The following is a 15,089-nucleotide window of genomic DNA, read 5'->3' as shown; positions in this document are numbered from 1 at the left end:
ATTCAGAATAACGTCCTAGCGAAGGTGAAGCATGGCAAAAAGGTAAGAAAATTTCTTGCTTTATTTTGCAGCATTATGAAGAATAAGAATTTGATAATCTTGCCAACTAGATATGATTGTAGATCAGAATTCAATAAAAGTACCGATTATGCATGTAAGTAAACTGTTTTAGATTGAGACGCGACGGTGGACACCCTCTAATCATGTCCACATTAAATGAGTAACGTCGTCATAATATCTGAAAAATTTTCCGGATTATCTCCTTACCTATATATAATTTCTTTTATTTGTGTGTTCAGAATGTAACTCCCAACAAGACTACATCTCTTGATTACTACATTCCCGGTCCTTTTTAGAATTACGTAGATTTAACCTTAATATTTGTAATAATCATCAATATTTAGGTCGTCGTATTTTGAAAACATATATTCAAGTAAATGCAATTTACATTCTAATAAAGAAAGAAAATCATTGGATATCTTTACAAATACGTTTAGAAATGATGGTAGGACGGAAAAATATCACTAATCAGTCAACACACCGCGACAAAATACGATAAATCAACACCAAAACACAACAATCACCCAAGACAAAGCACAAAAGTTTAGACGTTACGGCAAACAGATTGAGAGGACGGACATGCTTTTTTTCACCCTGGGACTACGTGACTGGAAACACATATGGAAAACTTTGTATGTGTATGAACAGGGTTGACCGGCGCACATGCTCAAGATCTTTTGAGATGAATCTCATATCGTGTGTTTGGTAAAAACTTGAAATTTGGGACGTTACGAAGTGGACGGACAAAAATATCCGATTTTTTAAATTACATTTTCATATCTCTCGTGCATGGAATATCTGATCATACCATTTGGGATTGAAAGAGTCCACATGAGTGTATAATATGATAAGGTTAAGAATGACAAGATCATTTAAAGGCTCGATATGATAAGAGATTAATGAATCTAATATCAGGGGACGGACACGGTAACGTCTCAATACTAGTTTTTCAAACGGCAATATTTCTGAAACGTAAAACATGTAAACAATTTATTTGGAATTATCAACAAACATACACATCAGACTTCTTTATGGTAATCCAACTCCATCACATTTGTCTTTATTTTTGTTTTATTCTAGTTTGTTTAAGTATATATTTTGTTTGTCCAAATTTTCAGTACATTTTTTGGGAGAAATTCATACTTAAATCGTAAAATTCTCAACAATGAAAAAAAATTGTGTCTTGAAGTTATTACTGCTATCTCTATGGGACTAGTGAATAATAATTCTTTCACTACAAATTTCCTAAGTTGATATATATTTTTGGGGGAGGGGCTTGATTTTGACCTTGCCGTTTTCTCTCCTTAACCGGAATGGCCCATATGCTGTTTTACAGGAAGATTACGTTTTATAAATTATATATGAGAAAACGAAACAACAACGAATGGGATTTGAACCCTCAACCCACAAACAGGAGGAGTGGCAGTCCATACCTCCTTTGCATGCTTCAAGACAGCCATCCCAAGAGGGTGTTCACTGCCAGACTCTGCTGTTCCACATATGGCCAAGAATTCCTCCTCTGTCATGGTGTCCAGCCCATCAGCAAAGAGCTTGGTCCTCATGACCCTTGGTTTACCGTGAGTGATGGTGCCTGTCTTGTCGAAGACCACAGTCTTAACCTGTAGTGTAGAAGAGAGAAGGTAGAAACAAAAGGAAGATTTCATTTCATTTATTCATTTATTTATTCAAGTCCATTAAAATAGATTGAGCATATAAAAAAATACATAAAGAAACAAAGATACATGGTAAGATGCAAGTAAGATTTTTAAGTAGGCAAAGATTGTACAAGGATATTTACAGTACATGCATAAAATGAACATGAAATGGGAAACTGCAAAAGAACAAAGCAAATGTTCTGTCGAGGCAGTCCCTGTGGACAGTAAAATATAAAATTCAAGACTTGTACTGATAAAATAAACATATAATAATTAGGAAATATGATGGGATAAATTAAACTAAGATGTTGGATGGTTGAAATGAAAGTTTTTCAGCTTGGATTTAAAGGAATTAAAATATGAAATTTGTTTGTTATTACAGGGAAGAGAATTCCAATTGCAAGGTCCTTTGAATTTAAAAGAGAAGGAAGATGCTGCATTTTTACATTCTTCAATATAATAATTTTCAGGATTTCTAATGTATCAATATTTTATCTTTGATCATAGAGGCAAGATTATACAGCACTTTATTTTGTTTATGTTTAAAATACAATATTGATTCAACTGATATACAATTAAGAAATTAAGGTTTTTTTAAATATGGCAGACTACACTAGTGTATCCAGTATCAACTATGACAAAGAAATTTATGGGCCCATGCACAAGCATAATAGAGTCACTATTGTCCCCAGACCATTGGGCCCATGAAATGCTTTGTAGGATCTGATGCTGGATATGTGCATGGTCTACCACAGATAAACATTCAACAACTTTGTGACAGTAAAAAGACCGATCAAGAACACGTTTATTCATATCTTGTGGTAAAGGGCATTTTGGACAGAGTTCAAATTCACTTAAATCTGTATCTGTTTTCAAGTTTACATATAACTAAACGCTTACAAATTAATTGTTTGAGTAGCTTGAGATGTGAAGTAAGAATTGAGAAAATTGGAATGGATATAGAAAAACGATGCCCTTCAGCTTTGAATACTTACACCTGCACATGAATGGTGTGTGTAGATAATGTCACCAAATTAGCTTCACCCTAAAACAGCCCTAAATATTTTCTGCAATAATTAGTTTTGTAGAATACATCAAACACTACAATTGCACAAATCTTTGTAGCATTTGGGTGATCAGCAGCCGAGATCTAAGGGGGGAGCAATCACCCCTCTCCCTTGGCCCCTAGGGATCAAATTTTATGATTTTTTTTCAAAGTATCAGTAATCACACTAAAATTAAGGTCCAGAAAAATAATTAACTTTGAAAATCTGATTTTTTTTCAGTGAAAAGACATGTTGCACTCAACCCAGGTGATGTAAATGAGAACCTGGCAGAAAAACATTACTTGAAACAAACAGCTGCTCTTCCTAAGTCAGGTTTGTTATGCTGCATTACTGTAAAGCTCTTGAGAGACTCCTGATAAAGAAAGAGTTATGAGCTCAACAAAAGCAATCATAGTTATCATTATTCAATGAATTGAATGAATTAAATGAACGTCAAAACCAATCAAAAGAATACAGAAAAAAGAAGACTGTACCTTGTGAGCCATTTCCAGGGGTTCACCCCCTTTGATGAGGATTCCATTCCGTGCCCCCATCCCGGTGCCTACCATCACAGCAGTAGGGGTTGCCAGACCTAGGGCGCAGGGGCAGGCAATCGCCATGACGGCAATGGCAAGCTCAAATGCAAAGGAGAAGATGGTCTCCATCCTCTCTTGCTGAATCGTCTCTTCAGTCTGAACGTGAATATAAGAATAATGACCGTCTTTTAGTATGTGAATGTAGCCCATTGGAGTAAATTGCAAATTTGTTTACTGACAACTTGTCCACACACGATCTACTTTCAATTAATCTGATGCCATTCCATCTATCAGCATTTCTTCTACCAACCATTTGGTGTATTAACCATTTGGTCCAAATCATCGCTTCGTCTAATCACCATTTTGTCTATGACCATTTGATCTCATAACCAGTTGGTCTTATGTCCAATTCATTTTCATCCATTTTGCACAATTTAACACTTAGTCCAATTAGACCAAATGGAATATGGACTAAATGGCTATTGGACCAACTAGTTATCAGACGGAATGGCATTAGACTAAATGAAAGTAGACCATGTTGTGAGTTAACGAACTAATGGTTGACCAAATGATAGGAGACGAGTTGCAAATTGGACAAATTGGCATTAGACGAATTGGAAATAAACCGCCTATTGGCACCTACCATTTTTCTTCTGCCATGAAAATATATGATATTGACGATACAGTGCATTTAATTTTTTCCAGTTTTAGCAAATAATTATTTTTTTATTTTTTTAACAGTATACGTAAAAAACATATATATATATTTTTTTAACATGTGCACACCTAGTTACCAATAATGCATATAGCATTTCCATTTATTTCAAAGCAGGATAAAAGAGCATTGTAGATTAGATGCCTTGCTCACGGGCATAGGTGCCGCGGCCGGGGATCGAACTCCGGACTTTCCATGTATAGCCAGGCGCCTTAGACCACTCAGCCACGGCACCTCCACTAATAGTTAATGATATTCATTCATGTCATAATAAAACTAAGCTTTTTCTATTCATTTACCTAATATAATATGAAAGGCTCATGCATATATGAGCAAGGAGAGTTTGAAATATTGAGGTAAAAACCAAATTGCACAGAAAATGGGTCATGATTTCTTAAGAAAGGAGTGCCTAATTAGCATTTATTTTATATTAATTATGTAACTAATTTTCGAAATGAATAAGGATTGGAATTCACATATTAGTTTCTGCGTTACCTTGGTATGTTTCTGACATACTTCAGTATTTATTGTTATCTGCTATGCAATGATTTACTATGTATTTGGTCTCAAATCAAAGAAGATATTTCACTCTTACTATTAGTGTCAAATCTGTAATCAAGATATTTTTATGATCTTGATATTTGTCACCAGAAACTTACAGAATTTTCAGCAGGTGGGGAGTATATAGGGACTTTTTCAATGTCCACGAATCCAATGGTTATCCAGATACACAATGTGCCGATAGAGAGGAAGAGAATGGTCGGAACAAAAAGGCCTGATATCTTGTCTGCAATCTGCTGAATTGGTGCCTGAAGTGGAAGACAATCGGAACATGAGATATGTGATTGAGTCGGTCGGCAAATGGGGTAGGACTCCTGCATAGCGCTGTATTTTATCGAAAATTAACTGATCACATCACAAACGTGTCTTCAAAATTTGTGATGATTGTTGCAAAATATTTTTTTCATGAATGAACTTTCATTCGTTTATTTTTAATCTAATAAAACAAGGAAAACTATATAACACTATCTAAAAAAAACATTACTATTTTTATAAATGCATTTTTTCATATAAAGAATCACGGTTAAAGAGAAAATTAAACTTAAAAACCATTTTTGCAGCATCCTCCCCACCCCATCCCCAGTCTACATAGCAGACATCAAAATGATGGTGGCATTGAGTATTACAAGTATACAAGCAATGCATTATTTGAAAAATAATAACTTAGTAATAATTCAACAAAAACATATAATAAATACAAACAAGTAATCTACATATCTATAGTACTTACAGCGATTACCTTGGACCAATTAGGCTGCATTTCTGATGATTTTTTTTCTTCAAAGTCTTCTCTTTTTATTTTACTCATAACCAATTTAGATATTTAATGATCACCATGTAACCATGGCTAGAAAAGGTCTATTTAGAGTGCAAAGTATTTAAATGTCACTTCACATAAGATGTTTAAACATATTCCAAAGTTGAATGTTTCTACATCATCAAGTGAAGTTAGCTCTTTAGTATTCACCATTTTCACAGAGAACAAGAGTATATTATCTTTGAACAACATTAAATTTGGGGGTTTTTTTTACTCTCTTACCTTTGAAGTTTGTGCATCTTCCACCAATTTGACAATTTGAGCCAGAGTTGTGTCTTTACCAACGTGAGTAGCCTCCATGATCAAAACACCAGTCTGATTTATAGAGCCACCAATAACCTTGGAACCTAGAAAATAAAAATACCAATTATCATTCATCGGCTATGAGCAAGAATCCTGGGGGTGTTTCACAAAAAAAAGTTTGACTTTAATAGAGTAGCACGTAAATCAAAGTTGTGTGCGGTATGTAACGAACTACCGCATTGGTCATATCATGCGCACGGGACGCGCACAGTCGTGTAATCTTACATATCACAAGCGCATTGGCATAAAAAGCATGTGTCACACTTAGCTGTTTGTGAAACAACAGCAAGGACTTATCAACAATATTTGCAACCAATCACTGATTAAGCTTAGATACTAGAAAATTGGTTAGAACAATCATCTTTAGTATAAGTATTTAATAATAATTCCAGGCTTTGCAACACAAAGATTTGAAATCAATTTCTCCACATTACCAGGTACCTTGATGAGGACCTTAAGCCTTTGGATTTCTGGTTCTTACTTACAAGCATTCATGCTTCCTTAACAAGCAGGTAAAACATCACTATAACCACCACCATGGTAACTGGCAGAAAAAGTAGACATTATCCGACAAGTTTCAAGAAGAACTCCCCTGTTGTCCACCATAATCTCTTTCTTGTGATATGAGTAGATTGTCTTTGAAACTGTAGGTAATAACGATTTTGCGCATACTTTTGACACATTGTTTGGTCAAAATCGTTAGGGAGTTCTGCTTCTAAATGTCTAGTACATCTCATTTTTTTAATCCCATTGACTTTGTACACTAGTGTGGAAGGGCTACAATTTCATAATTTGTAGTGCCATGTCTGATCTGTACCTACCTGGTTTTTTACTGACTGGCATAGACTCTCCTGTAATCAGAGCCTCATCAGCCGACGATATCCCATCAACCACCTCACCGTCGACAGGTATCTTGGAACCCGGGACCACCTTGAGTGCATCACCCTTCTGGACCAATTCCACACTAATCTGACGCTCTTTCAGGACCTGGTTCTCTGGACCCAGTTCCACCAGGATAGCTTCGGCTGGCTGGAGGGACATGAGCTTAGACAGGGCATCAGAGGTCTTGGCCTAAAAACATGGAAAATAGATGGGATAAATCATCAATAATACGATTCAAAGACACCAAGTTCAAAGACATACAATGCATAAGATTTAAGGTACGGACTGTGGCTTGGGGTGGGATTGCTGTGTGTTATATAAGAAAGGACTTTAAAAAATAAACAAATTCAGCATGCATGGAAGTTCAACAATGTAGGAGACTTGACAAGTCTTAAGATGTGACCATACAACATTTTGCTCTCTCAAAGGCAAATTGATTTCTAAAATCCACTGCCAATCTTGCTGAACATCCACACCTCTATTACCGGTAGATACTGTAGTATCCTACCATGGTAGTGATTCTCCTATCAACTAAACAGCACTACAGTGGAAGAGTTCTGCTAAATTATTTGGGGTATTTGATTAATCCATGCCAAGCACTAAATCTCCCCCACCCAGCACCTAAAAATCCTTTTGTGTGAAAATAATTTTGATGAACTGTTTTACGTATATCAAACAATTTTGTATTAAGCATTGGCACATGACCATACATCAATTCCCTTTTTTGCTTGTTTAGGATTTTGGAAACTCCTTTTTTTTCTATTTACTCCTACCAAGAAATTCATTGTCAGGGATCCCTCGGTAGACCAGTAGCACCATGATTGATGCTACTGAGTAGGGATACCGTCCCGGTTTCATTTGTCAATTTCACATCTATTTGTTATTTGTTTTTAAAGGAAATAAAATCCATTCAATTCAAATTCAATTTAAGTTGGTAGCCTTACTATAGTACTTTCTCTTAATCCCACCTCACACAATTCACTGTGAATCATTTTGACCAGAAATTGCAATAATTGCAACTGGATATGGAATTTCAAGGTATATCTGACTGAGGTCTAAAAAGGTCATCTGAATATAAATATCATAATTTCTTTCAATTGTCAGCACTTGAGTCTGAGAGAGGTCCAAATCATATACCAGTCACAGGTAAACTAGGACATCACTGCAATTCTCAACCTCTTTGTCACTGTATAGAAACTAGATGGGTCATATCACTCTGCAATCTTGATATTCCTACTCATTCAGCAATTCATGATATCTATTTGAAGAAATTTACCTTGTAAAGCATACAGTGGTGCTAAAATGTTAGTGAACCCCACAGAAAATGAAGATCTTTAAAAGTGTGCAAATTCTGCCATCTTTTTGATATTTATTTGTGAGGTCGGGTGATAAAATATTACATGCAATGTAGTTTGCTTCTCTGGGCTCACCGGACAATGTAGCATTGTTGTCTATGTTTAAAGGAGAATGAAACCATTGGAACAAGATAGCTTGTGTGAAAACAGAAAAATCAAAGAAACAGATCAACAAAAGTTAGAGAAAAATCGGACAAATAATGAGAAAGTTATGAGCATTTGAATATTGCGATCACTAATGCTATGGAGATAGCAAATTGGCAATGCGACAAAGATGTGTGATGTCACTTGTGAACAACTCTCCCCATTACTTTAGTATACATTTCACTTGAATTGCCTCTTTTATCACATCTATCCATAGATCATGTGTTCTTTCTACATGAGGGCATGTATTACATATTTTTCAAGAATACATCATGGATAAAGAGTTTGTATCATCATTAGAAAAAGCAAAAAGAGACATTTTGAGGGTATTTTATAGTCCACCAAAGGGAAAGTTGTTCATCAGTGACATCACACATCCTTGTCGCATTGCCAATGGGAGGATCTCCATAGCATTAGTGATTGCAATATTCAAATGCTCATAACTTTCTCATTATTTGTCCGATTTTTCTCAAACTTTCTTTATTCTTATACTTTTTTTTTTCTGTTTCTACGCAAGTCTATTTGTTCCAAAGGTTTCATTCCCCTTTAACATTCAGCATGCAGGAGTGCATTTTCTGGTGGGGGTTCACTAACATTTTACCATCACTGTATATCCTATCATAATTTCCTCAAAAAATGTTCTAGTTGTAGCCAACCACATGGTATGAGTCAGGCTTTTGAACATGAGGCTCACCTTAGCAATGTGTTCCAACCACCGTCCCAGCGAAACAAAGACCAGCAGCATCGGGGGAGTGTCAAAGAAGGTCATCGGACTACCCTGCTCCTGACGACCTATGGCAACGAGGACAACGATGAGGGAGTAAACGTACGCAGTCGATGTCGCCATCATGATGAGGACGTCCATGTTGGCAGTGTGATGTTTGAGGGCTTTGTACGCTTGCACGTAGAAGTACCGGCCACCCAGGAACTAAATTAAATAAAGAATACAGGATAACAAAACACAAGTTAAAATCATATAAGGGGTGGCTCTATGGCAATCAATTTACTTGTAACAGACAACATTTAGGCTAACTAGAAGGTTTTTTAGAAATATAATCCAAAACTTTTTTGCTTTAAGGTACCTTGTTCGAAAGTCAGAGCCATGTCTTTCACGCAGAAATCATGCAAGCTGCCTTTCATTACCAATTTTCACACTTCATCATTGCCAAAACAATGGAGAATGCCAGAAAGCCACTATGAAAAGAGATACATAGTGCCTTTATAACGGTATTCCTGCAAAATGACACTGCATAGACTTTTGACTAGGTACCACTGGGATCCAGGGGAAGGGGGCAAAGCCGGCTTGTGCCCCCCCTCCTTTTGAGAGGCACAATTAAAATTTGTCATGTAAAAATGTCGTTAAACAGAAGCGTGCCCCCACCCCCTTTTGAAAGTGAAGACCTTTTTTTTTTCCTTTTTTTTGTCAAATTTGTCAAATTAAATGTCACCCCAACCAATATTTAATTCCCCCATCTCCATTCTGCTATATTTAGCAGAAAAAAGTGGTATTTGAAAATTACTCGGCAATGTTTGATATTTATTACTTGGGGAAAATATAGCTCAGTGGCAATCCATGATTTTTAAGTATAAGGGGCACAAAGATCAAATTTGAAAAATAAAGGGGTGCAGATTTTCTTTTGAAATGTATGTTCAATGAGATATTGTTGACATATAGAAGAAGCCCTCATCACTTGTGCTCCGGCCTCGATCTGTCACTCTACATCCATATCTGGCTTTTACAGCTTGTGACAAATAAACACCAAAACATGAATCATGTGTAGCCCATATCCATACCTGGACCATAGTTGCACAAATGAATAGGATGAGATTCTCCAGGGAGAGTCCAGGAATGACAATGATGTGGTTCTTTGAGATCATGAAGTAGAGCATCGTTGTAATGGCTGGTACACCAAAGATGAGTGAAATGAGGAACGATGTCCTCCACCTAAGGTAGCAAAAGAAATCACAAGACTATCCATAAGAAAGGGAAAAGAAGAGTGAGGTGATGAATGGTGTCCTCCACCTAAAGGTAGCAAAAGGAATTACAAGACTATCAATAACAAAAGGGAAAGGTGGGTGAAGTTAGGAATGATGTCCTCCACTTGAGGTAGTATGATGGGTAGTCTAAACTTCGCGGACATTTCAAAACTATTCATCAGGCTTAAATTTGTTCACAATTTATACGAAACCGATTAAAAATATAGTTACCACATTGACTGCAAGACCATAAACTATAAAATCATTGACAAAATGCTGTGCTGGAAAATCGTTCTGAAAAAGTGTGACCTAACTTTGCAGACTGAAGTTTTTGTGGAGTTTTAGACAATAACTCAAGCTCAAAAGGTGAGATATTTATATCTGATTGACGACAAAATGCTATAGAATCAGTCAGTATCACATTTTATTTTAGCTCCAGCAATTTGCTTTGCATTTTTTACCTGCTCACTACACAAACCATTGTGTAGATTGTTGTTTCATCATGGAAACAAAAAAATGCTAATAGTAAATCTTTATAGTTTACAAGAGAGAGATTTTAAAGGACTTACTTCTTGATGGTTTTCATGTGTTGATTAGCCATGTTTATCTGATTCTCTTCTGTACTGATCTCACAATCAAAGCCCGCATCCTAAAAATATAAACATTAGAAAAAAGCACATGTATCAGATTATCCCTCCATGGTTGCTTATTCTAAGAAGTTAGAAATAGTCATGTTCAAATAGTAGATATCAATGATGATAACTCATTCTTTAATTTTGCATAATTAACTATTCTTTAAAATTAAACTATCGAGCAAGTGATTATCAATCACAGAACCGGAAGAGTCAAGATGACCCCAAGTGGGTGTTTCATAAAGCTGTTCGTAAGTTAAGAGCGACTTTAAGAACGACCGGTGATCCTTTCTTGTGGTAAATGGTATATTCATTGGCCATGGTTCACCAGCCGTTCTTAAAGTTGTTCTTATCTTACGAACAGCTTTATGAAATGGCCCCCTGTAGTAATAAGTCCAGCACAATCCAGGAAACTAACTTTCAAGATTTTTTTATTATCGTATCCATATAACTAAAAACTATGGAAAGGGACCAACCTCCCTCCCCTGTCCCATGCCATCAAAGACAGATAAGTGTTAACCAAAAAAAAATATTGTGAGTTTAATCTTTGACTAAACTTAAACCTTTGGGTGCATCTTATGTACATGGGGCTAATATCATGAACTATATCAGTTTAAAACTTTGTATTAATCTTAACATTGCTTGAATCTACCTATTATGATAACACTGAATACTGGATAAATTTCTCTATTCCCTAAGTACACATACATTCGCCTTTACTATACTATAGGGGATGACGAATGCTTAGAAGAGACAAAGTGACTGCTTTTACTACATGTTTATCACTTGTTATCTGTTGATAAGCTGTACTTTTTCTAATGTAAACTAATGTGTAGGCTGCTTTTTTTTCTTATTTTCAAATAATTGTATTGTTTATATGTGATTTGTTACACAAAATCATGAAAACCCAATAAAAACTTTTTTTTTAAAGTACACATAACATTCATATGAGACTTGATACATTCAAAATCCTTTTCTATTTAGTTTTGGAAGATGAGCAAGAACGATTGACATAAGATGTGTTTAAGGGTCACATTTTCTACACATGATGAAGATTTCTTCACCAATCGCTTTTGGAAATCCCAAGTACCTCTATAGCATCCATGATGGTTCTTGGCCCAATGGTTGCCGGATCATAGCGAAATACACCTTTACATGTTGTCAAGGCAACAGACGCATCTTTGACCCCATCCAATGCCTTCGTCAGACTCTCAATGTTATTTACACAGGAAGCACATTCCATGCCGTTGATCTGTTGAAGGGGAAAGACAAAAGAATATTAGGAGAAATATTGACAATATTCATTTATTTCTAGGAGGTTTGCTTTACATTAAAATATAAAGTGTCTACATGCATGTAAGCACAGCCCATGTTATGATGACTAATCAGCAACTAAGGGACGGGGTCATCCATAACATAGAGATTTGCAATCAATTAGAAATTTGTAACAAGTCTGATTGGTTCTGTGGCAGTAATTTGATCAGAATGAGTATGCAACATTGATCTTTGATTGGTCATTTCGGGTTTAGCAATTGCTTGCTGCTTTTGTGGAACAGGGGTCCAGGGGGATCTCAAAGAATTTTGTCGGAGTAGATATCATGCATGAGCGCCAACATGCTATTGCCAAATCAATACACATCTACCATATATGTACAATTTCATAAACAAGAACTTTGTATAATGATAGCAATATGCCTCGGAATAGATTATTTCTAGATAAATGGCACAATATAAATGCCTATTATTATCATTATGCATACAGTGCATGTGCCAAGTTTGAAGATGATCCCTCAAATACTTGCTTGGTTATCAGGATAGTTCAATGTAAATAATGACTTCTATGACCTTCGACCTTCGACTCTGATACAAAAAAATCTGATGATCGACATTCCCATATGCATGCATACCTGAATCAAGTTTGAAGTTTATCCATCAAAGAGTTCCTTAGTTTTCACAAGAATGATAATGGGAACAATAATGGGATGGACGGATGACCCAAAATCATAATGCATCCATAAACCACCTTATGTGAGGGTGGAGGGATAGAAGAGATAATATTCTTAAAGCACAAGTCCACCCCCCCAAAAAAAAAGGTGATTTGAATAAAAAGAGAAATATCCAATAAGCATAACACTGAAAATTTCATCAAAATCAGATGCATAATAAGAAAGTTATGACATTTTAAAAATTTGCTTAATTTCACATCCACATCATGGTTGATATGCAAATGAGGAGACTGATGATGTCATCCACTCACTATTTCTTTTATATTTTATTATATGAAATAGGAAATATTATATTTTTCTCCTCATTGTCAAGTGAAACAACGATTAATTTCTCCTTGAACATGTGGAATGAGCATTGTCATATACTATATGATTCAGTCAAGTTGGTCCTTATTGTCAAATCTATAAAAAATGAAATATTGCATAATTCAAACCAAAAAAACAAAAGAAATAGTGAGTGAGGGACATCTTCGACTGTCTCATTTGAGTTGTGCATATCACTGTTTTATGAATAATAAGCAAAATTTTAAAATGTCATAATTTTCTTATTTTTCATTTGATTTTGATGAAATTTTCAGTGTTTTGCTAGTTTGATTTTTCTCTATTCATTCAAATCAACATTATTCTGGGGTGGACTCGACCTTTAACTTACAATTAGAGTCAGTGTTTCTTCCCCATTAGCCTTCTGTTCCTCTTTCACTTCTGCATCAAATCCCATGTCTTCTATCATCACTGCGATCTCTGGAGGGGTTACCGTGGCAACCTGGTACTTCACCTCTGCCTTTTGAGCTATCAGAGAAACAGTCACACTTTCAATACCTAAAATAATAAAACATAAAAACAGAGATACATGTATGGGATGAAGCGATGAAGTGATGAAAGAATAAATGTTATTTTTAAAAAAAGGTTCTGGGAGAGATATGGAGCTTGGTTATTTTTATACTTTGTCAGATGGAATGAAATTGAATTCACAATATGATCTTGATAAACTAAGTTAGGATATATATTCATCATTTCTATCAGCAAATTAGATCCAGAAATGGCTGAAAAGAAAGAAACATTGTCTCTCTTGACCACAGTGTTGAAGTAGCAGCACACATGTAAACACAATAGGAATTCCTCTTGCTCGCTTAAACCATGGATCCTCGTAGAATCCATGCATAAATATTGGGAGTACTGTCATTTAACACCAAGCTTGTACATACATGTATAAGCGTCTGAGCCTAACTGCCGAGTTTGAGTGTTATGTTGCATACCTCTTACATGACACTCAATTCGCCATAACTCATGGAAAACATATCACACATGTTTGTCTTGTTTTTTTTTTTTTTTTTTGGGGGGGGGAGTCATGCAGAGCAATATGTTACAGGACTTATTCCCCAATACCACTAATATTTTATCCCCATATTAATTTTCACATGCTGAGAAGTTTACCACATTCTGATGTAGACCTAAATGAAATGAACACCTTTTAAACAAGGAGACGTTTGTGACAAAATGAAACCTTGTTAGAGGCTTGGCAGGCAAAGCAACAAGAAATCAAGGTCAAATGGATTCAGAGCGTTAACCGCAATTTAATTCATTGCTTCTAGGTTATTTCAATGATAACAAACTGACTTTCACAAACATGTACCGTGTGAGTAAAAATAAAAATTGACACCATACAAATCCCCAATTTAAGGATAAATATGTCATGAACACATAATCAATATTGCTGGAAAGAGTATTGTTTCCCAAAAAACTTGATACCACATTTATGTGGTATGTGTTAAAGGGGAAGTTCACACTGAAGAAAACTTTGTTGTAAAAATAGCAGAAAAAATAGTAAAAATTATTGGTGAAGGTTTAAGGGAAATCCGTTAAGGAGTAAGAAAGTTATTAGAGTTCAAAATTTTGGATTTGTGACGTCATAAACGAGCAGCTACCCCATGTGTTATGTAATATAAAATGTATGAATTTCAAATTTTGTATGGTTCCTGATGACTTAATTTTGTTTTCTTTTCATGATCGGGTGTGAAATGATTTGTCTATTGATATACAAAAGTTACAGTGAAAACCATTTTCAATTTTCTGAGAAAATGACATTTCATTGATTTTTTACCATTCGCTATGTAGGAATGCTGCTCGCATATGACGTCACAAATCAAATAATTGAATTTCTAATAACTTTTTAATTATTTGATGAATTTTTCTCAAACATTCGGCAATATTTTTTATTATTTTTTCTGCTATTTTTACAATAAACTTTTTGTCTGGGTGAACTTCCCCTATAAGTGTTAACACTTGGATAATCAGTAGGTATTCCTTGCAAATGATGTAAATTTGGATTTTCATCAAAGCAAGGCATGATTGCAATGAATGAACCCCATATGCCAATGATGTCATCATCCTATATGAGTT

The 15,089-nt window shown here is 35.4% G+C and overlaps 1 protein-coding gene across 4 annotated transcripts in view; it reads right to left on the bottom strand.

The window, feature by feature from the left end:
* The window catches only part of LOC121408207 (copper-transporting ATPase 1-like), a 55,492-nt gene that overhangs the window by 19,001 nt on the left and 21,402 nt on the right, over window positions 1–15,089 (bottom strand). For all 4 annotated transcript variants that reach the window (XM_041599588.1, XM_041599589.1, XM_041599591.1 and 1 more), the window contains 10 exons: window positions 13,342–13,508; window positions 11,774–11,935; window positions 10,621–10,700; window positions 9,869–10,019; window positions 8,769–9,002; window positions 6,515–6,764; window positions 5,613–5,737; window positions 4,672–4,821; window positions 3,256–3,453; window positions 1,494–1,679 (listed from right to left, as the gene is read on the bottom strand). In XM_041599588.1, the coding sequence (XP_041455522.1) occupies window positions 1,494–1,679; window positions 3,256–3,453; window positions 4,672–4,821; window positions 5,613–5,737; window positions 6,515–6,764; window positions 8,769–9,002; window positions 9,869–10,019; window positions 10,621–10,700; window positions 11,774–11,935; window positions 13,342–13,508 (1,703 nt within the window). The remainder of the gene's footprint in view (window positions 1–1,493; window positions 1,680–3,255; window positions 3,454–4,671; window positions 4,822–5,612; window positions 5,738–6,514; window positions 6,765–8,768; window positions 9,003–9,868; window positions 10,020–10,620; window positions 10,701–11,773; window positions 11,936–13,341; window positions 13,509–15,089) is intronic.

This window comes from Lytechinus variegatus, chromosome 2 (genome assembly GCF_018143015.1).
Source record: "Lytechinus variegatus isolate NC3 chromosome 2, Lvar_3.0, whole genome shotgun sequence".
In the NCBI taxonomy this organism is placed as follows: Eukaryota; Metazoa; Echinodermata; class Echinoidea; order Temnopleuroida; family Toxopneustidae; genus Lytechinus; species Lytechinus variegatus.
The sequence above is the reverse complement of the archived record's forward strand: the minus strand, read 5'-3'. Positions and strand labels throughout refer to the sequence as shown.